At 41.0% G+C, this 20,502-nt stretch overlaps 1 protein-coding gene across 2 annotated transcripts in view; it reads left to right on the forward strand.

Moving 5' to 3' along the window:
• RAB3GAP2 (RAB3 GTPase activating non-catalytic protein subunit 2) overlaps positions 1 to 20,502 on the forward strand; it is a 63,625-nt gene that overhangs the window by 20,170 nt on the left and 22,953 nt on the right. For both annotated transcript variants that reach the window (XM_038760777.1, XM_038760776.1), the window contains 17 exons: positions 942 to 1,023; positions 5,249 to 5,296; positions 5,386 to 5,461; positions 6,402 to 6,503; positions 8,328 to 8,427; positions 10,675 to 10,773; positions 11,502 to 11,650; positions 13,117 to 13,196; positions 13,322 to 13,411; positions 14,451 to 14,590; positions 15,977 to 16,193; positions 16,847 to 16,990; positions 17,145 to 17,227; positions 17,523 to 17,587; positions 17,970 to 18,060; positions 18,514 to 18,638; positions 20,143 to 20,356. In XM_038760777.1, coding sequence (XP_038616705.1) covers positions 942 to 1,023; positions 5,249 to 5,296; positions 5,386 to 5,461; positions 6,402 to 6,503; positions 8,328 to 8,427; positions 10,675 to 10,773; positions 11,502 to 11,650; positions 13,117 to 13,196; positions 13,322 to 13,411; positions 14,451 to 14,590; positions 15,977 to 16,193; positions 16,847 to 16,990; positions 17,145 to 17,227; positions 17,523 to 17,587; positions 17,970 to 18,060; positions 18,514 to 18,638; positions 20,143 to 20,356 — 1,905 coding nt within the window. The remainder of the gene's footprint in view (positions 1 to 941; positions 1,024 to 5,248; positions 5,297 to 5,385; positions 5,462 to 6,401; positions 6,504 to 8,327; positions 8,428 to 10,674; positions 10,774 to 11,501; positions 11,651 to 13,116; positions 13,197 to 13,321; positions 13,412 to 14,450; positions 14,591 to 15,976; positions 16,194 to 16,846; positions 16,991 to 17,144; positions 17,228 to 17,522; positions 17,588 to 17,969; positions 18,061 to 18,513; positions 18,639 to 20,142; positions 20,357 to 20,502) is intronic.

Genomic DNA, 20,502 nt, shown 5'->3' on the forward strand with positions numbered 1-20,502 from the left:
GCTTGAGAGCAGTGAAGAGTGCGACCTACGGTCTGTTGGGGCAAGAGGGTGGGAAGGAGAGGGAGGAGAGAGAGAAAACTGATGGTCAGGAGTTTCTGCTTGATGTAGAGGGATGAGGTTTATGAGGATTGGGGAGATGTGTGTAGAAAAAGGTTGTAGAGAAATGATCTGCACTGCAGGGTGAAATGTGGACTGGAAACAGGAAGATGAGCATGTCAGCTATTGCAGTTGATAAGCTCTTGGGCCAGCCTGCTGACTGCTTGTTTGGCAAGGCATGGAAATATCTCAGGGGAAAAAACCGACAGGATCTGGTAGAAAACTGTTTGTGATGAAAAGTTGTTATATTTAGCCTTGAAATCAACTTCAAAAAATGTACAGTAAATTGTCCTATAATGGGTGTTTTTACTCGGTGTCGAGTGGGATGTGATGGTGTAATTAGGGAACTTTTTTTCTTACGACGAGTGTCTGAAAACAGGAAAATATGGTTCTGCACTTGTGTGCGTTGTCAGAAACAATGATGAGCTCAAGGTGAGTTTTTCTTAATGGGGATTCATCAAGAGTATATCTTCCAAGTTGTAGGAGAACTGATTATTCCAGCAATTAAATACATTAAATGTTTTCTTCTGTTTTTCTAAGATCATCATCATCATCAATCGTATTTATTGAGCGCTTACTGTGTGCAAAGCACTGTACTAAGCGCTTGGGAAGTACAAATTGGCAATATATAGAGGCGGTCCCTACCCAACAGTGGGCTCACAGTCTAAAAGGGGGAGACAAAACCCAACATACTAACAAAATAAAATAAATAGAATAGATATGTACAAGTAAAATAAATAAATAAATAAATAGAGTAATAAATATGTACAAGCATATATACATATATACAGGTGCTGTGGGCATGGTGAGACCCCCTTATTTACAGTAATGTTTTCATTTTTCAGCAAAATGGAAATACAGTGACAAAGGAAAGGAAGAAATGCAGTATGCTGTTGGTTGGAGTGGGTCTTTAAATGTTGAAGAAGGGTGCGTAATTATATCATTTACGTATGTGTATATGTGAAATGTTTGGGATGACTGGACTATCTCAAAATATCATCGATTTAAGCAGCAATTAGCTTATTGATTACTAGAAGCTTATTCATCCCTAAATGATACTTCAAGAAGCAGCATCTGACATGGTCTTTGCAGAGTGACAGATATTGGAAGAGTGCAGAAAGAAACAACAAAACCGCCATACTGTTTTCAAAGAGCTTTACGTTTGACACCATCAACCAGCCAGGCCATTGGCAGTTGCTAAGCAAAGTCAACTACCCTGAGAAATTCACCAAAATCCCTAGGAACTCTGTGACAGTTTCATCTCAAGTTAGTTTAAGGTACTCTGTCTGATCTTTTCCCCGTCACCTTGAAATAAAATAGGGCTGGGTGACAGGCTGGGTCTTGTTCAGTCATTCTGCACCTTCAGGCTTCTTAATGTAGCAAGCAGTCCGGAAGCTGGAGTTGGGATATATTTGTGTTATAATAATACTAAAGAGTGGTATTTGTTAAATGCTTAGTATGTACCAACGATTGTGCTAAGCGCTCAGGTAGATACAAGATAATCAGTTCAGACCTGATCCCTATCTTCCCTGGGACTCACAGTCTAGACAGGAGAGAGACAGGCGTTTAATCTCCAATCTATAGATGAGGAAACGGAGGCATAGCGTTTAAATTATGTGCTTAAATTCACCCGCTGGGCAAGCAGCGGAGCTGGGGTTAGAACCCAAGTCCTCTGACTCGAGGCCTGTGCTCTTTCCACTGAGCCACACTGCCTGTGTTCATTTGGGCAACTTTTTGAGATCAGCAGACTACAGGCATCATCAAATATCTCTGAGAAATGGTTCAGGAACCTCTGTATGTAGATAGCTGCAACCTTGAGGTACAAATCCAAGGAAACATGGGAGTGATTCTGGATCATTTTTCCGATTTGGTCCAGCAGCGTGGAGTGTTAATAAGTCTGAAGCAAGCTGAAGTTACGTTCCAGCTGACACCTAGGGTTCCCTACACTACCCAAAGATTTTCATTGGCCACGCAGAACCCTGTGCTTTTACTGGATTCTGTTATATAGGTAACAGCAAAAGGAGAAAGTAGAACCCAAGAGGCCAGTCTGATCTTTGGCAGATTGACAGAATGTCCTGGCAATGAAAAGTCAAGCTCCGTGCCAAGTTAAAGGTCTATGAAGCTGTTGCGATGGCCAATCTTCTATATGGTTGTGACACAGAAGACACCCAAATTTTGGAGGAATTTCAGTCACATTGATTGAGTGCTTACTGTGTAAGTGAGTACTGAGGGCGTACAGTACTAAGTGCTTGGAAGAGTACAATATAACAGTTGGTAGGCACATTCCCTGCCCACAACGAGTTTATATTCAAGAGGGCGGATATAAATAATGTACATAAGTGCAGTGGGACTGAGGGAGAGGCGGTTAAAGCATGTAAATCTAAGGGAAAAGGTGACAAGGGAGTGAAAGAAGAGGAAATGAGGGCTTAGTTGGGGAAGGTCTCTTGGAAGAAATGTGCTTTTAATAAGGCTTTGAAGGTGGAGAGAGTGATCGGCTGTCAGATATGAAGGAGGGCGTTCCAGGGAAGAGGTAGGACAGCCAGATTGAACATCAGATAATGGGGTGAGATTACAAGTTCTTGGAATGCTGGCAGCTCACCAGCATTGAGGCTATTTACTTCAGCAGGAGGTCATCCAGGTCCTGGATCCCAAGGTGGTGACTGATTTTTCTCCTCCTCACCAGCCCCTCGCCCCCCTGCCCTTTTTGCCTCTCCCACCACCCCCAGTCATTCATTCATTCATTCAGTCATATTTATTGAGTGCTTACTGTGTGCAGAGCACTGTACTAAGCGCTTGGGAAGTACAAGTTGGCAACATATAGAGACGGTCCCTACCCAACAGCGGGCTCACAGTCTAGAAGGGGGAGACAGACGACTAAACAAAACATATTAACAAAATAAAATAAATAGAATAAATATGTACAAGTAAAATAGAGTAATAAATATGTACAAACATATATACATATATACAGGTGCTGTGGGGAGGGGAAGGTGGTAAGGTGGAGGGGATGTGGGGGTAGGGGGAGAGGAAAGAGGGGGCTCAGTCTCGGAAGGCCTCCTGGAAGAGGTGAGCTTTCAGTAGGGCTTTGAAGGGAGGAAGAGAGCTAGCTTGGCGGATGTGCGGAGGGAGGGCATTCCAGGCCAGGGGAAGGACGTAGGCCGGGGGTCGGCAGTGGGACAGGCGAGAACGAGGCCCAGGGAGGAGGTTAGCGGCAGAGGAGCGGAGGGTGCGGGCTAGGCTATAGAAGGAGAGAAGGGAGGTGAGGTAGGAGGGGGCGAGATGATGGAGAGCCAACTTATCTTGTAGTAGACACCAGCCATCTCTTGGTTTATTTCTATTTTCATGAGCAGTTTAGATGCCATTTTCTCCTTCTCTTAATCCTTCTCCCCTCTTATAGTAATGTTCTTAAACTTCAACATCACTGTGGCCATTTCAGATGATACTCCAGGTACCTGCTTCTACCCTAAAGCTGGTCACAACTTTTGGCCAAAGGTGGAAATCATGGTAGGGAGGATCACAGATTCACCATTTAATTAATTAGTTCATTCTTTCAATCGTATTTATTGAGCGCTTACTATGTGCAGAGCACTGTACTAAGCGCTTGAGAAGTACAAGTTGGTAACAGTTAACTCACGAATGTTACAACAAATGGAATGAACCAGCAAAACTGTCTTTCAACAGTGTCCCAAGAAGGGAGTTATAATGTGACCAAAATATTAAACCTAATTGAGCGAGCCAGTCAAACACATCAAAGAAAAAAGAAAGAATTTATAATTTGGTATTGTTCCAGTTCCAGTCCCACCGTACACTGCCTGAGTTGAATTCTGGGACCTGTTTTTCTAATTTCAGCAGTCAGGCCAGGGCTCCCAGGTCAGGTGGTCTCCAAAATGGTGGGAACGCATTGGCATCTAAGATGACCTTAACCTGGGTTGCCTGGTCATACTGGGCTTGTATTTCAGCTAGACACAAGGCTTCCAGACCTGACTCTGGCTACTCAGAGACTTTGGGACCAAGAGCCAAGCAATTGATTAAAGCATTAGAGGTTTGGGTAGTGCTAGTTACGTCCTCATTCCTCTCATTCATATTCTTGGCTGGGCAGAGCATGCGACGAGGGAGGAGGTTGGCAGGGGTGCAACACGTGGTTGGATGCATGCAAGAATTTTCCATGCAAAGTCCGTTTATGCCCAGAGTGACTACAACAGAGTGCAGATACTGTGCCGGAGCAGTGTGGTCTAGTGGATAGAGCACTGAACTCGTAAATCTCGAAGCCTGGGTTCTAGTCCCGACTGTGACATGCCTGCTGTGTGACATTGGGCAAGTCACTTAGCCTGTCTGTGCCTGCTTCCTCACCTGTAAAATACAGATAGAATACTGTTCTCACTCTGAGCTCCATTTGGGACAGGGATTGTCTGATCAGATGATCGTGTTTCTCTCAGAGCACTTAGCCCATAACTGCTTAATAAATAATCATGATCACAGTGTTCTGCCATACTGGTCGGAAAGTATACCTTAGTCCCCGTGGAAAAAAGATTCTTTCCATGTATCTGGTTTCTACTTCAGGCCTGAACTTTTGGGCACCACATCCTTCACAGGAAGGCCCCTGAGAAGCAGTTCAGCCTAGTGGAAAGAGCACGTGCCTGGGAGTCCGAGGACCTGGGCTCTCATCCCACCCGTGACACCTCTCTGCAGTGTGACGTTGAACAAGTTACTTAACTTCTCTGTGCTTCAGTTTTCTCATCGGCAAAATGGGGATTAAGTACCTGTTCCCCTCCTACTTAGACTGTGAAACCTGTGTATGGCAGACTGTGTCCAATCTGCGTATACTGTATTTACCTCTGTATTTAGTGCTGTGCTTGCCGCATAGTAAACACTTAACAAATACCATTATTATTCTTCAAAGGTAATGAATATTCAGTAATATCGAATGAAATTTTCCTGTCACGTTCACCTGACTTTTTTAAATAAAACAGGAGGACCGAATGTCTTTTAAACTCATTTTTAATCTCCGGAATTTACCCTGCTTTGAATTTTAATTGTTTTCAAAACTATTTTCAAATTGATCAGAGTAGAGGATCCCATTTGGATGTTTTGTAGTTGTACATTTGAATGTGTTGTCATCACCCATATATTTAAAATGTAACTTTATTTTTAGGGAATGTGTTAGCAGCGCTTTGTGCATCCCGTTGGCCAGTCAGAAGAGGTAAAAAAAAAAAATCAAGCACAAATTAATATTTCTTTTTGTTTATACATTACTGAGATATTAATTGTCATTGTGTGTTCCTGGAACAGGAGTTCTACCGGGCGCCCTGACTGGACCTGCATCGTGGTGGGGTTTACCTCAGGTTATGTGCGCTTCTACACTGAGGTGAGCTGGGCCATTTCAGTATTTTTTCTCTTGGCAGGTTGATTATTGTAGATATTCTGCTACCTTTTTTTTTTAGAGGTATTTGCTAAATGCTTACTTTGTACTGGGCACAATTCTAAACACTGGGGCAGATACAAGCTAATCAGGATGGACACCGTCCATGTCCCACACGGGGCTCACAGTCTTAATCCCCATTTTATAGTTGAGGGAACTGAGGCCCAAAGAAGTTGTCACTTGCCCAACACAGTAGACAGGTGGTGGAGCTGGGATTAGAACCCAGGTCCTCCTGTCTCCCAGGCCTGGGCTTTTTCTCCTAGGCCATGCTGCTTTTCATGCCAGCAAGTGTTTACCAAATGAATAAGCACTTAATAATGATAATTACAGTTTTTTTAAGTGCTTAGTATGCGACAAGCAGTGGGATAGGTGCCATCAATCAGTCGTATTTATTGAGCACTTACTGGATGCGGGACATTGTAATAAGCACTTGGGGAAGTACAATACAGTAAACAAGGTAATCAGGTTGAACGCAGTCCCTATAATATGGGGTTCACAATCGAAGAAGGGAGAACCGGTATTTAATCTCCATTTCACTGATGAGGAAAGTGAGACACAGAGAAGGTCTTGCCTTGCCTACGGTCACACAGCAGGCAGGTGGTGGAGCCGGGATCAGAACAGAGGTCCTCCTAGGCTCATGTTCTTTCCGTTAGATCACACAGCTTCTCTAACGTCACACGCTTGCTTTGACATTGAACTGGGAGTGAAGTTGAAGAGTCTACGGTGGAACCGGTGTATTTTGAAGTCAACAATAAGTATTTATGAAAGTTGCATTTCTCTGGACAGAGTTGCTGGAGTCCATGGACTGCAGCCCTCTGTATATGCCAGAATGGATTATCTCAGAGATAAACCAAAATATTTATTCCAAGTTGGTTTTTCTTCCTAGAACGGTGTGCTGCTGCTTGCACAACTTTTGAATGAAGACCCCGTGTTGCAGCTTAAATGTAGAACCTATGAAATCCCCCGTCATCCTGGAGTCACAGAACAGGTGTGGTAATATTACTTTGAACAAATTAATGGCACCATATGGGACGGTGCTTAAAGCCTATAATCAGTCAATGCAGTGGTATTTATTGAGTGCTTTCTGTGTGCAGAGCACTGTACTAAGCACATGGGAGATTTCAGAGTTAGCAGACATTCCCTGATCTTAATGAGTTTACAGTTTAGAAGGGGAGCTAAGATGTCATCAGAAATTTAGGCAGCTCTCAGAGTTCCCTCGGGGTTATTGTAGAGGTAGAGCCAGGCTAACTTTAAATATTTTCAAGTCAGAAAGAATGTATTTGTCTTGTTCCATAGCATATTTAGTTCTATAGTAGAGTGAGGTGCTCTTGCAGAAAATGTCATTTTCATATTTATGAAATTTTGTACAATAGTAAGGAGCTTTGGAGGAAAGATGCGGGTCTAGACACACAACCGTTCTGCACTGTGGGTCTAAATCTTTCCCTCCCAGAAATGTTTCCGAAACAGTAATTTTACTTCAGAAAAAGGAAGGAAATTACTAATATTCTCATTAGTGTACATTTTATGGTGTTAGCCAATCTTCTAGAAAGGTTTTTCAAACTGTTTGAAAATAAATCCTTTCACAGTTATAACAAATGTTTTCCATTACATTTGAAAGATAGAATACTATAGCTACAATCACTTTACACCAGAGGTTCTCAATTTTTCTCTGAATTTTTCTCAAAGAAAAAGTTTACCTCAAGATTGATCGAGACTCAAGGCAGAGGCAATTGCAAGAACTTAGAAAGAGCAGGAAAATTGAGACCGAAAACATGACTGTCAGCAGGATGGTGAACATATGGTTTGATAACCTGCTGCCTTATCCCCCCTCTATTCCTCTCTGCTCTTGAAGTTAATAGAAACTTCTCTTGTGTCTCACACTGTGATATATCATGAGTTTGGGGGGAAAAAAAGGAGTCGGAGAGAAGAGGAGATGGTGGAAGCTCGTAAGGAAACGAGTAGCATGTATGGGGAGGAGGAGAGCAGGATTGCTTAGGGAGAGATTGAGTTACGGTATAAAGTAATCCAAGTCATTTTTCAAATTATTTTAAAAACGTGCTTGTTTTTTTAATCAGCTAGCAAACTTTCTCCATCCCATCCCAAAAATTAACTCCTCTCTTCTCACTATGTCCATGGTATTGATGATAGATTGGTATTTGTGGACCGCCAGCCACAGGCAGAGCATGGTACTAAGCGCTTGGGCGAGTACACTATAACAATAAACAGGTACATTCCTCGCCCACAGTGAGTGAGTCTCTAGAGAGGGAGACAGACATTAATATAAATAAATAAATTACAGATGTGTACATATGTGGTAAGATTTGGAAGTTGGGGAGAGTGCCGGTCTGTTGGATGTGTAGAAGGAGGGGGTTCCAGGAAGGAGGGGAGAGTGTGAGCAAGGGGTCGACAGAGAGATGCGATCAAGGCACATTAAGTAGGTCGGGGTAAGAGAAGCAAAGTATGTGGGCTGGAACGAAGTGAGAAAGGAGTTGAAGGTAAGTGTGACCTATGAGTAAGTTAGTAGAAAATATCATGGTAGTTTCTAGTGTGTTACCATCAGTCACCATAAAAACAAAAGCTTATCTTTTGGAAAAATTTAGATCACTGTCCAAGTTGCTTCTGGTAATTTTTTGTTTCCATTTGTTTTGTTTGTCTTTGTGCCTGGTGTTTTGTTGTGTAGAGCCTGTTAATAGTTAGCCGTTCAGTCCTTGTGTTTGTTTTCCTTTTTTGTTCATGACAGTCAAATATAATGAGCAAAGAGATCTGCTGATGTGACTGTTGGGAAAAAAAATATTTCCTTTTTATTTCAAAGAATGAAGAACTGAGTATCCTGTATCCAGCTGCAATTGTAACGATTGATGGTTTCAGCCTTTTTCAGTCCCTGCGGGCTTGTCGAAATCAGGTAGCAAGAGGTAAGGTTCCAGTAAGAAACTTTATAGTTACTAGCAGTGGTGCTTGCGCTTAATTATACACACAAATAAGTGTCTTTCATCATCAGCCACAATCATTGAGCACCTACTAAGTGCAGAGCACTGTTGGTGATAATTGGGCATTCCTTAAATTTCTTCAAGAGAAATTGTATTTGCCCTTTTTCCCTCTGCCCCCAAACTGAAATCCTTCCTAATGAAAGCTGTTTAAAAGCATAGACCTCGGGTTCATTTTAAAAACAGTCGTCTTAAAAACATTGAGCCTATTGGGGTATTTTTGAAGCCCTTCCAATCAAATCAAAGTACCACCGTCGTGGTATAGAGAGAGAACATCTTGCACACTTTTTTAAGTGGTATTTGTTAAGCGCTTACGTGCCAGGCACTGTATGAAGCACATGGGTAGATATAAGCTAATCAAGTTGGACACAGTCCACGTCCCACATGAGGTTCACAGTCTCCCCATTTTACAGATGAGGTAACCGAGTCACAGAGAAGTGAAGTGGCTTGCCCAGAGTCACTCAGCAGACAAGTGGCAGAGCTGGGATTAGAACTCAGGTCCTTCCTACTCCCAGGCCTGTGCTGTATCTACTAGGCAATGCTGTGTTCTACTTTACTTTCTGGCGGTAGGACCTTTAGTTGGGCTTTAGTAAGTAACATATGAGATTCACCTAAATGTGGCAGTCAGTGGCTCAGCAATTTGCAGAGTTTTGAAGCAGTGATGATTTAGATCAGCACAGTTCACCTCTTCCTACAAACAAGGCTCCTGATATTCACATCTGCACATCCCAGGCCCCTGCACTTTTCCTGCATGTGTTTCGTATTTTTGATATGTTGAAGATTAAAAGGCAGCAATTCATAACCTCATACCCATAATACACTCAGTGCGTCCCTGGCCCAAGGAAAAGACCAATTCATTTAACATACAATCCTGGATGAGTAATCACATTTCTTTGTGTTGGAAGGAGACTTCTGTGTTTTCAGTCTGTCTGGAGGCAGTACAACCTTAGAAGGGAGGAATTCACCAAGTTCCAGGATGTGGATTCAGTGGGGCCCAGTTGTCAGGCTGCCGTGAGGCTGAAAGAACAAGTGAGAAGGGTAATTGGAGGATGGAGCAAGAGAACTGAGGGAGGAGAAGGTTGAGCCTCCCCCTGTCCCACCTCCCGGAGGGGACTTTGTGGAAAGGAAACCCAATAACCCCAAGGGGGCCTGGGAAACAGAGCTGGGGGAAGTGGAAAGCCCCGGCATTATCTCTAGGACTGAGGAGGGAAGGCCGACAGCTGCAGTACCCCTTCCACCGTGGTCCAAGCTCTAGTTATGTCGCCGCTAGACTGTTGCTATAGCCTCCTTCCTGATCTTCCAGTGTCCAGCCTCTCCCTCCCCTCTAATCTGTAATGCCTGCTCCTATGAGGGCCATCTTGAGGCCTTACCCAACCCACATCTCTCTCCTCTCCTCAGAACTCTCCAGGGTCTCTCTGACTGTCCACTTCAAACAAAAACTCCCCAAATTGGCTTCCAGGTTCTCCACCAGTCACCCTCCCTTCCTCTAGCCCCCCCACCTTTCCCTCACTGATCTCTTCACCCTCTTCGACCCAATTCGTTCTTTGTTCTGCCTAAGCCAACCTTCTAGCTGTTCCTCGATCTTTTGCCTCCATCCCACTCCGGTCACATTATCACGCAATTCCCCCCACTTGGAATGCCCACCCTTCCTAGATCCTACAAACCACAGCTCTCCTGACATTCAGAATCCTCCTAAAACTCCCCCCTCATCTAACAAACCTACCCCAATTAATTCCCAACATCCTTAGTCGCCACTTAAACCCATCAGTAAACCCTAGCACTTTTGCACTGACTTTTACCCATCCTCAGCATTCTCAAATATATTCTTATTCCATTTTACGTTCAGTGATTCACTTGGACTGCTGTAAATAATTTTGCATATGTCTCCCCTGCTCTTTTTAGGCCGGTAATATGTTGCTTCTTTATACTTCCCAAGCACCTAGAACAGTGCATTGTCACAAATGGGTGCTCCATAAACACCAACACTGCTATCACTACAGTGCCCAGCTGCTTTGAGGGACTTGAGTGACAAAGGGATCCAGGAAGAAAGATAGGGAATAATGCCAAAGTGGATCATACTGGCTTCGTTAACATTTTTCTAAACAGATCGCTCTTTTATAGATTACAGGAAGGGGGCAAAATATTTTCTAATCTCCATTAATTCCTAATTGTCAGCTGCAGCATCGGGCAATGAGAACATTCAACCGCCGCCACTAGCGTATAAGAAGTGGGGTCTGCAAGATGTTGACACCATAATCGATCATGCAAGTATCGGTAAGCATCGTCACTTCCAACGTTTGCTAAACCACTTGGAACAGTCATGTTTGACTAAACATTCGCAACTGTATAAAAATGGAAGTAAATTCTATGAAAGGAAAACTTCAGTGTTTTTTGTGAGAAATTTATAGGTTAAGCCTGCCCTTCAAATAAGTACAGGCCCTCAGGTCTACAGACCTAAAAGAAACGAGCGAAGGCAAGAAAGATTTTAATAAAAATTAAAAAGGGTGATCACATTGGAATTATATGTTGTATGTGGCTGCTCATGGCTTAGTGCATTTTTGCAAAATTGTAAGCAAAATTGTAAAATTCTGAAGACGGGGACTTTTTTTGAAAGTTTAAAATAAGGATATGAAAGCCTGGATTTAGTGTTTGTAGCTGTTAAATATCTTTGAGAATGACACATTGTAAAGCTTGATAAACGGATCTAGTACATCCTATTCTGGGACCCATTTTCAATTGTCTGCATTTCTAGGACTGGATGAAAATAATTTGGAATCCAAAGTAAAATTAATTTTAGAATGAAATTGCTTTGTAACATTTTGAGATCAGTATTGCTTTCTGCACCTGCGAAAGTGAATGAAATCAATCTTTCCAGTGGGGGAAAAAAAGTTGCCTCCCACACTGTATTTTTAAGTGGTGCTATTTGGTTTAAAAAAGAAATTAGCAGCCCAAAATAAAATTTGTACCTGATGAAAACGTTACCATTTGTTTGGCTGCACTAGGTATCATGACCCTTTCTCCATTTGATCAAATGAAGACTGCCTCCAACATTGGTGGATTTAATGCAACGATAAAGAATAGTCCACCTGCCATGTCCCAATACATCACTGTTGGTTCCAATCCATTTACTGGTTTCTTTTATGCTTTAGAGGTATGTGTAACTTTGTTATATAAATTGTCATGGTTAACTTTATCACTTCTGAATTTTCCCCGAGCTACACCTCACAATAGTACATAACCATCTATGAAAATTAAAACTTTTTCTTTAAACAGATTTCTCTCTCCTCTCCATTACTCACTTCTCAGCCTTGTACCAGTAAAAAAATTAAAAATTAAAGATTGCAGTTTCCGCTTTGAGACTTTTTAAAGTTTTGAAGTTTGAGTAATTTTAATAAAGTGATTAGTTTTTTGAACACCCTGTTAATCTGGTTACTGGATAAACCCTAGTCGGTATCTCCCTAGGTCTCATTCACTAAATGCTTATTTATATTGCTTTTCCTTCCCAAACCCTTTCACATCTGTAACCTCATCTGCCTTTTGAGGTAGGTCAGGGAAGGAGGTTTTTTCTTTGTTTCCATTGTTCAGATGGAGTAACTGAAGTGTATTGACTTACCCCAGGGCCATTCTTTGGCAGAAATGGGGTTACAGCCTTTATACCTGGTCTGATGGTCTTTACACAGAATCTATCAGAGAGGTTTCATACTTCCCTTTTCATTAATGTTCATCAGTTTTCAGTTTCAGATGTACAACAAGATGTCAGGCCCTCTGGGAGCCTTACCAATCATTGTCTCGGAATCGAAATCAAATCTCCACACCACTTTGCGTGTTAAGACCGCAAGTGGCGAAAGCGGTGGATGATATCAGCAGACTAGGGTCTCTGATGTGGCTTGGAGTGTGTAGGGGAAAACAATGTGGAGAGGAAGAACCTGCCAAAAGAAGGAGATTAACACTAATCTTGGATAGGATGGCAGCAGCATTCTACACCCTAGGCTATTGGTTATGTTGCAGTTTTTCCGTCTTATGGCCCAACCTTAAGGAAGGACAGGCCTTGTCTAATGTGGAGGTTGTTTTTGACAGTTAATCAGTGAAAATCTGAGGAGTGTTGAAAAGTTCTGAAAGGAAGCACTCTAGAATCCTGCAATGGAATATATTTGCTCATGTTTAGGAAGCAAAATAACCAGCTGAAGGCAGAAACCTCCTATGGGCAAGGAATGTGCCTTGGCTTTGCTTGTACTTTCTCAAGCACTTAGTACAGTCCCTTGCACTCAACAGGTGCTCAGTAAATATTGTTAATACTACATGTAAACCCAGAGCAAACCTTAAGAATTAATTTCTTCTTAACTTTTGAAAAGATATGACTAGGAACCCAGAAGGAGAGACAAGGTAATTTAACTCTGAACATGTTTTTATCAGCAAGTTCTCATTTTGGGAGCATGTGCTTCTGTTTTAGGTAGAGCTGTGGACTTTATCATCAGGGAAATCTTAAGCATTTTAGTGCTTTATTAGTAAACCTTATTTACAAAAAAGTTGCTCTCTTAGATGCTTATGTTTTGTGTCAGAAATGCTGTTTCTGTATTATTGTCTTAAAGCTCTCCATTGTTTTGGTTTTTCCTTCAGGGTAGCACCCAGCCATTGCTGTCTCACGTTGCTTTAGCAGTTGCGAGTAAACTCACTTCTGCTTTATTTAATGCTGCCAGGTAAATGCAATTCAACATTAACTCCCCATTTGAGTTACACGGTTTAAATTTAGAAGCTACCTCGGGGCCCTACATCTTTACATTGTAGAAGCATTAGCCTGATGCTGAATTTTCTTTTTTGCAAGTGGTTGGCTTGGCTGGAAGAGTAAGCACGAAGAGGAGGTTGTCCAAAAGCAGAAGCCAAAGGTTGAGCCGGCTACACCGTTAGCTGTAAGGCAAGTCTGGTGTATAATTTTCTATTTTTTGCATTTTTAGAAATTCGGGGGGACAGTGAACCTTTTGAGTTTGAAACTGCCCAATGGGATTTTCCCTGGGAGGCCATCGTCCCATCATTCTGATCAGTCATTGGAACCTGCGAGAAGATGGTGTGAAACAGGGCCGTGGGTGGGCAGGTCCAGCTGGAATAAATTCCCAGGCCCAAAGCTCAGGGGAATTTTAGGTTCCCTCGTTTCTCTAGAGGAAGGAGGTGCATGTCTGGGGGAGGTAGGATTCAGCAACCTCAGTCTCATGAGGACCCCTGATCCCACCCATCCATCTGAGTTTACTGCCATAAAGGCCTGGTTCGGGACTTTAGATGAAGTCCCAGAGCTCAAGTCCTCTGGTAACTTTAAGAATTGCTTCGGTGGCCCCGGCAGAGACCACCAGTTGATACATTTAGTTTTATTGTCCTCCTAAATTGCAAACTCCACAAAGGCAAAATTAATTCAGCAATGTTACATTTCATTTTGCCAATGCACAAAGCAGTTACTCTTCAAGGATTTTTCTGGCTAAAGGACCCTTTCCACAGAACCAGGCCTAGTTCATTTTTAGCAGGAAGTAGATGTTTTGTTGCAATAATAATTATAGAAGTAAAGTGAACTGATAAAGATTTCTTGAGAATGTTTCTCAAAGGAAGCCTGTTGGGGGCTGGCTTAGATCAGCCTTGATCTATATGATGTGTGACCAGGCCAGGAGAATGTTGTTTGCTTTAATTATAATATCTCATTCTAAGGAGGCTGCTTCACGTTAACTCCTCAAAGAGATGTCATTAAAGGTCTTCTGAGAGATTGCCTGATTATTTTCTACAATTTGTACTTTTAAAAACCTGCATAAATTCACCATTTTCAAAAATGGTCATTAACTCCTTGGTAAGATGTATATTTTTTATAGTAAAAATGAACCTCACAACTTTTATTTATGCATTTTGTGGTTTATTCCATTGAAATTCCTCGATTGGAATATGTTGTTTTTTTCTTTCTTTCTTTTTAATATTAGATTTGGGCTTCCAGATTCCAGGCGCCATGGTGAGAGCATATGTCTCTCTCCATGTAACACACTGGCAGCAGTAACGGATGATTTCGGCAGGGTTATTTTACTGGATGTGACTAGAGGACTTGCAATTCGCATGTGGAAAGGTACTGGATTGGTGAACGACCACGGGTCTCGCATTGATTTGATTTGAACACTTTTCTCCCTGTCCTCTTTATCTTGGATTCAGCCTAACCAATTCAAATGTTTTGCAGTTTATTGGGGCTTCCTGGGTTTTTTTAAAATCAGCCAATCGATTGTATTTATTGAGCACCTACTGTTTGGAGAACACTGTACTAAGCGCTTGGGAGAGTACAATATAGCAGCTAGTAGACATGCTTCCTACCCATAAGGAGTTTATAGTCTAGAGGGGAAGATAGACATTAATATAAATAAATTACGTACATAAGGGTGGGGTGAATAAAAGATACAAATCCAAGTATAAGAGTTACACAGAGGAAAAGGGAGCAGATGCGGAGTAGAGAGGGAGTAATGTGTCCTTTTAAAGATAGATAGCCTAACCTTTCAGATTTAAAAAATAATTATTTTATATCATACATCTTAAATGCTAAATTGCACAGTCTTTTCAATTCTTAATAGAAGCTGCTTAAGATGTCTGCTTAGCTAGGACATTACTCAGTTCCTCTTAAGGAATGGTTAAATTGGATACTTCAGAAATTGCCATCTTATAATAAATAACTCTGGTACTAATATACTGTGCCAAAACACTGGAAGAGATGCAAGGTAATCATGTCAAAGTCCCTGCCCTCCCCACCAACCCCAGGCTCCATAAATGTTGTATTATGTAATTTAATTTACTTATATCCATATATGTTATTTCTTTTCTGTGTAAACTAGGTCATTTTCAACACATTTGAAGTTAATTTGTAGTGTATGTCCATTGTGTGTCATGACTGAAGTAACGAGAGTTAGCTGGGTTTTTTTAACCACACAGATTCTTACTATTTTATTGAAAAAAATACAGACTTATCACAGCCTAATGGAAAAAAGTACAGGGCTGGGAGTTGGGAGACCAGGTTTGAATCACAGCTTCCTCTACTCACACTAACCTACTGTGTGACCTGGGGCAAGGCACTTAATCTCTCTGGTCTTCAGAGATCTCATCTGCAAAATGGGATTGATAGATTGGAAGCCTTGTGTGGAACAGGGACTTATAATTTTGTAAGGGTCCAGCCTTATAATTTTGCTTCTATCCCAGCATGTAATAAATGCTTAATAAATGCCACATTAATTATTATACTTATCTGGTATCCTAGCATTTTCAAGTCTCAGGCCATAACTTTTCAAGTGACATCTTCTGCCCTGATAAAGAAAGCCTGGTACTTGTAAGATCAAAGCTGTGCTCGTGTACAAGGCCCCTTAGCCATTACACACTTGTGTCCCAGCAAGTGCTGATGAGTGAACTACAATGCGAATAGAAGTGATGACTGCTAGCATGAGCCAGATGACTTGACTCTCCCTTCCTCACAAAGGGTACCGCGATGCTCAGATTGGATGGGTGCAAGTTGTAGAAGACCTGCACGAAAGAGAATCGGAAAAGACGGATCTCTCTCCTTTTGGGAACACTCAAGGCCCAAGCAGAGTGGCACAATTTCTGGTGATCTACGCTCCAAGGAGAGGGATTCTAGAAGTGTGGAGTACTCAGCAGGGGCCCAGGGTAGGAGCTTTCAACGTGGGGAAACATTGTAGGTAGGTAACTCCGGTCTACTACATTGACAAAACCCAAGAATGGCCTGGAGAGGAAACACTGACCTAATGGCTATTATTTAAGATGGAGTTAAAAGCTCTGGACAGAATCCTTGGGGCCCTGATGCCTGTTTAGGTTTGTCACTATCAAGTGTATTTATTGAGTGCTTATGTTGAGCACTTGGGAATCAAAAGCAATATTACTTGAGGTACCTGGCCTCAGTGGGCTTTTTGCTAATGGGGAAAGAATCATAACTTTAACTATTATTTACTCTCTCTGACTTGTTTTCCTTAAGCAGAATGGTTCAAGAGCCTTGGATGGAGAGTATTAATGGATCGCCTAGAATAAAGGGAATGAAAGATGATGTGTTAATTTCAGTCCATTCCACTGAACCTAACCCTGTTAATGTAAAATCATGTTGAAATGTTACGAAGAAGATGGTTTGAGTGACTTTAAATATAATTCAGTAATGCTGGTGGTTTTTGGGGGGAAGAAAATTAAGTACCTCTTTCCACTTGAATTACCTCAGCTAACATCAATCACAGTTCATTGCTTTTTTTCAGCATTTCACTTCCTGAATTATTTAAAAAAGGTGCACTATGGCATTTATACTCTCTCTAATGTATTTTTTATATTGGTGTTTGTTTTTTCTCAGGTTGCTGTATCCTGGCTATAAAATAATGGGTTTAAATAATGTGACGAGTCAAAGCTGGCAGCCTCAGACGCATCAGATCTGTCTCGTCGACCCAGAGTCTGGAGGTGTGAAAACTGTTAATGTTCCTTTCCATTTAGCACTGAGGTAAGATTTATTTTCATCTGCTCATTAGCAGACAGCTAAAATTCATCTAAAATTCAGGACGGATACTTGGTTTTAAAACCATCGAAGAAAAACCCCCAAAGGTATTCCAAAATTTCCCCTGAATTTCTAAACAAAATTCTGCTTTTTGTTTTAGTGATAAGAAGAGTGAGCGAGCCAAGGACATGCACTTGGTGAAAAAGCTAACGGCTCTACTGAAAAATAAAACTCCAAATCTTGGTAGGTGTTCTTGATCAGAAATAATGAGGTCATTTTGATAAGATTTTTTTTTAAATGGGGAATCTGAATCTAATCATCTTATAATGCATTCATCCATTTTAGGGTTGGACTTAAAGGTGTTTATTTTTTTATCTTTATGGTATTTGCACTGTATGAAGTGCTGGAATGAGTTAGCTCAGAAGACCAGAAATTTTGTTGATTTCAATTCCCCCCAAATTCACTGAATTGATTATATGTATTCTACATTTCTGTAAACGTAAGTTGAATATTTATTTGAATAACTTTCTGTTTTTAGGTTTGGTTGAAACTGAAGCAAAAGAATTGATTATTGATATTAAATACCCTGCTACCAAGAAACAGGTAAACATGAAGGGTTGGACTTTTCACTCTAAGTATTTCAGAAACATGTATTAGTAGACTTTTGTCAATATATCAAGATCTTTAAGATCAAGATATTTAAAATGCCTTTTTTATTATTCTTGCCACATCCGTTTAAGAAATATTTTAGTTGGTGTATAAGGTGTTAGGGAGTTGATTCTTGTTTATTTGGACCAGTGCTTAGTCGGTGGTTTGGCATGTAACTGACTTCATTGCAGTTGTGATTCAACTCATTGAGCTTGGATGTTCATGGTAAATAGATTAGTAGAATAGTGTTAAAGCGTAGCCAAAAAGTAATAAGAAATTGTAATCATGAACACGTTGGCTTATGCTATTTTAAGGTTCTGAATTTCCTGTCTCTTAGGCTTTAGAAAGCATATTGGCAAGTGAACGTTTGCCATTTTCCTTCCTGAAGAACATCACTCGAACATTGATGGACACGTTAAAAAACCAAGGTAAAAGGCAAGTGCACTAAGAACCGGTCATTCCAGTACTGCAGTTCATTTTCTGTTGGGGTGGATATTTAAAATACATTTTAGTCTGCTTCATAAATTCCAACTTCTTAAAGTCACTTGAAAATTATGTTCATGAATAATTAATTGGGTTATGGTTTACGAGAATTAAGGAAACGTAATAAGAGCATTTAAAATATGAAGCATAATTGCTTTTCCCCTCCCTTCCTCTGTATACATCCATCTTCATTTTCCGAGATCCACGTACTATAGGCTGCATTCCTACAGGCCCTCCCGTTCCTGCTTTTATTGTGTTGGAGGAATCTTTTTATGTTAGCTTTGGCACCCCTTGCAAGGGGCTCGTCAAAGGCCTCTCTGGGCCCACATCATTTGATGATGGTACGTGACGTGCCGCTCTTTCTGTTTAGCCTGATATTTTTCTTAATCGCCTTCCAGAGCTTGAGTGCATCGATGAAGGACTGTTACAATTTTGTGCCAGCAAGCTGAAACTGTTGAATCTCTATGAATCAGTCAGTCAACTGAACTCCTTGGGGCATTCTGACACACCGTTCTCTGAAAATGTGAGTAAGTCTACAGCATGGTTTTTTAAAAACAGGTCATTAGACTAAATGTGGGGATTTTCAGTGTGGTGTTAAGTAGGATTAGAAAGATAACTGCAAACTCCCCTTCTTTTTGAAAAAGGTCAAAGAGGGTTTGACCATTTTTGCCCCTTTCGGGACTCTACTTGGGTATGGTACTTTTAACCCACAGGTGTGGACATCTTTTCTATATTATCCCGGTTTTTCAAAATAATAATTTTAGCTATTCAATATGAGTTTTCCTGAACTCATATTCCCCTGATGGGTTATTTACTATAATCTGGCATCCCACCATCTATTTTCCTTTCAGCTGCCGTGGTTCAGACAGTAGGGACCATAATGGAGAGGCCTCTGGATTGGTAGCAGAGTTAGCTTGGACCTGGAAGTGACAGGAGCAGCTGCATTGTTGCTAAAATCCCTTATCCATTTCCCCCACGTCCCTCCTCAAAACCTTTTGTTCAGCAACAAAAAGTTGCCATTGCCTGCACTCGGAAGAATGGCCGGCCGGTGTGAAGCCATTTTTAATCTCTCTGATGGAAATAGGATACTTGGTTCTAAAAAATGAAAGGGACCAGAATTCCTTTGTGAATTCTGCAATAATAAAATACTCCTTTTTCTGGATGCTTTAAGTGACATTTATTGTTTTTAGTTATAATTCCCTATTGAAGTTTATTAAGGTTTTGTAATGCTTTCATGGAACTCCCTCCTTTTTATGTTCCATAAAGCACTGAGGCTTGGAATATATCACCTTGTAATCTCTGTGATATATTTGTTTCTTCTCAAGATGAATATTTTTTTTGACATAACTGGGCTATTTTTTTTTCCTTTTTAAAGTTTGTTTCCCTTAAATTGCAACAGTCCTAAGATAATGTCTTATTCCTATGGCAGTATTATACTAACTCAGCGAATGTGAGCAAATCACATCTCCTCCATGCATTAGCTTACCCATTTAAAGAGGAGGAATGTTATTTGCTACCTGTCTTAAGGGGAAACATTGAGGAGACAGTTGATAATTATTCAGTGATTTCATGTTGCAAATTTTATTAAAGAAATTTATATTTTTAGCAGAGTAGACGTGCTTAACATGTACCTTTCTTTTTTTTTTAAAGGAGGAAATGTGAGACTGCAGAGAAGAGGTCAGGATTGGAGATGTAGATATGGGAGTCATCCACATAGAGGTGGTAGTCCAAAGCAGTGAAAGTGGATGCATTCTCGGAGTAAATGTAGATGGAGAATAAATAGGGATCCAAAACTGAACCTTAAGGGACTCTCACAGTTGGAGGGTGGGGAGTGGAGAAGGAGCGCACGAAAGAAACTGAGAAAGGGCAGTCAGATGAGCAGTACAGGTGAAGTGGACATATCAGTACTTGACAAATCCTTTTTTTCCTTTCATATCAAAGAGTTTATAGCCAATACAGGGCCCTTATATCCCTTTTTAATTCAGATTCCATAGGAAAACATTGGATTCTGTGTTTTCAATTTTAAGGATTTGGCTGTTTTATTGAGACTCGATGAAAAAGAAGTGCTTAGGCTCCAAGCTTTATTGCGGAACTATAAACAAGAAAATACAAAAACCAGTGTACGATTTGCCGATGACAAAGATGGTGTGTTGCCTGTAAAAACGTTCCTGGAATATTTAGAATATGAGAAGGATGTGATCACTCTGAAGAAGATAAGTGATGTAGAATTCGTGGCATTAGGTAGGTAACACTACTGGCTGATGTGATTCGTATTCTTGACTGAAGTGGGTGAGTAAAGGAAGGCCAGGAAATATGGGTGTGAGGAGATTTGGTGTGTTTACCCCCTTAAGTGCCTAGTTAACTGCAACTTCAGTCAAAACTATATG

This window comes from Tachyglossus aculeatus, chromosome 19 (genome assembly GCF_015852505.1).
Source record: "Tachyglossus aculeatus isolate mTacAcu1 chromosome 19, mTacAcu1.pri, whole genome shotgun sequence".
In the NCBI taxonomy this organism is placed as follows: Eukaryota; Metazoa; Chordata; class Mammalia; order Monotremata; family Tachyglossidae; genus Tachyglossus; species Tachyglossus aculeatus.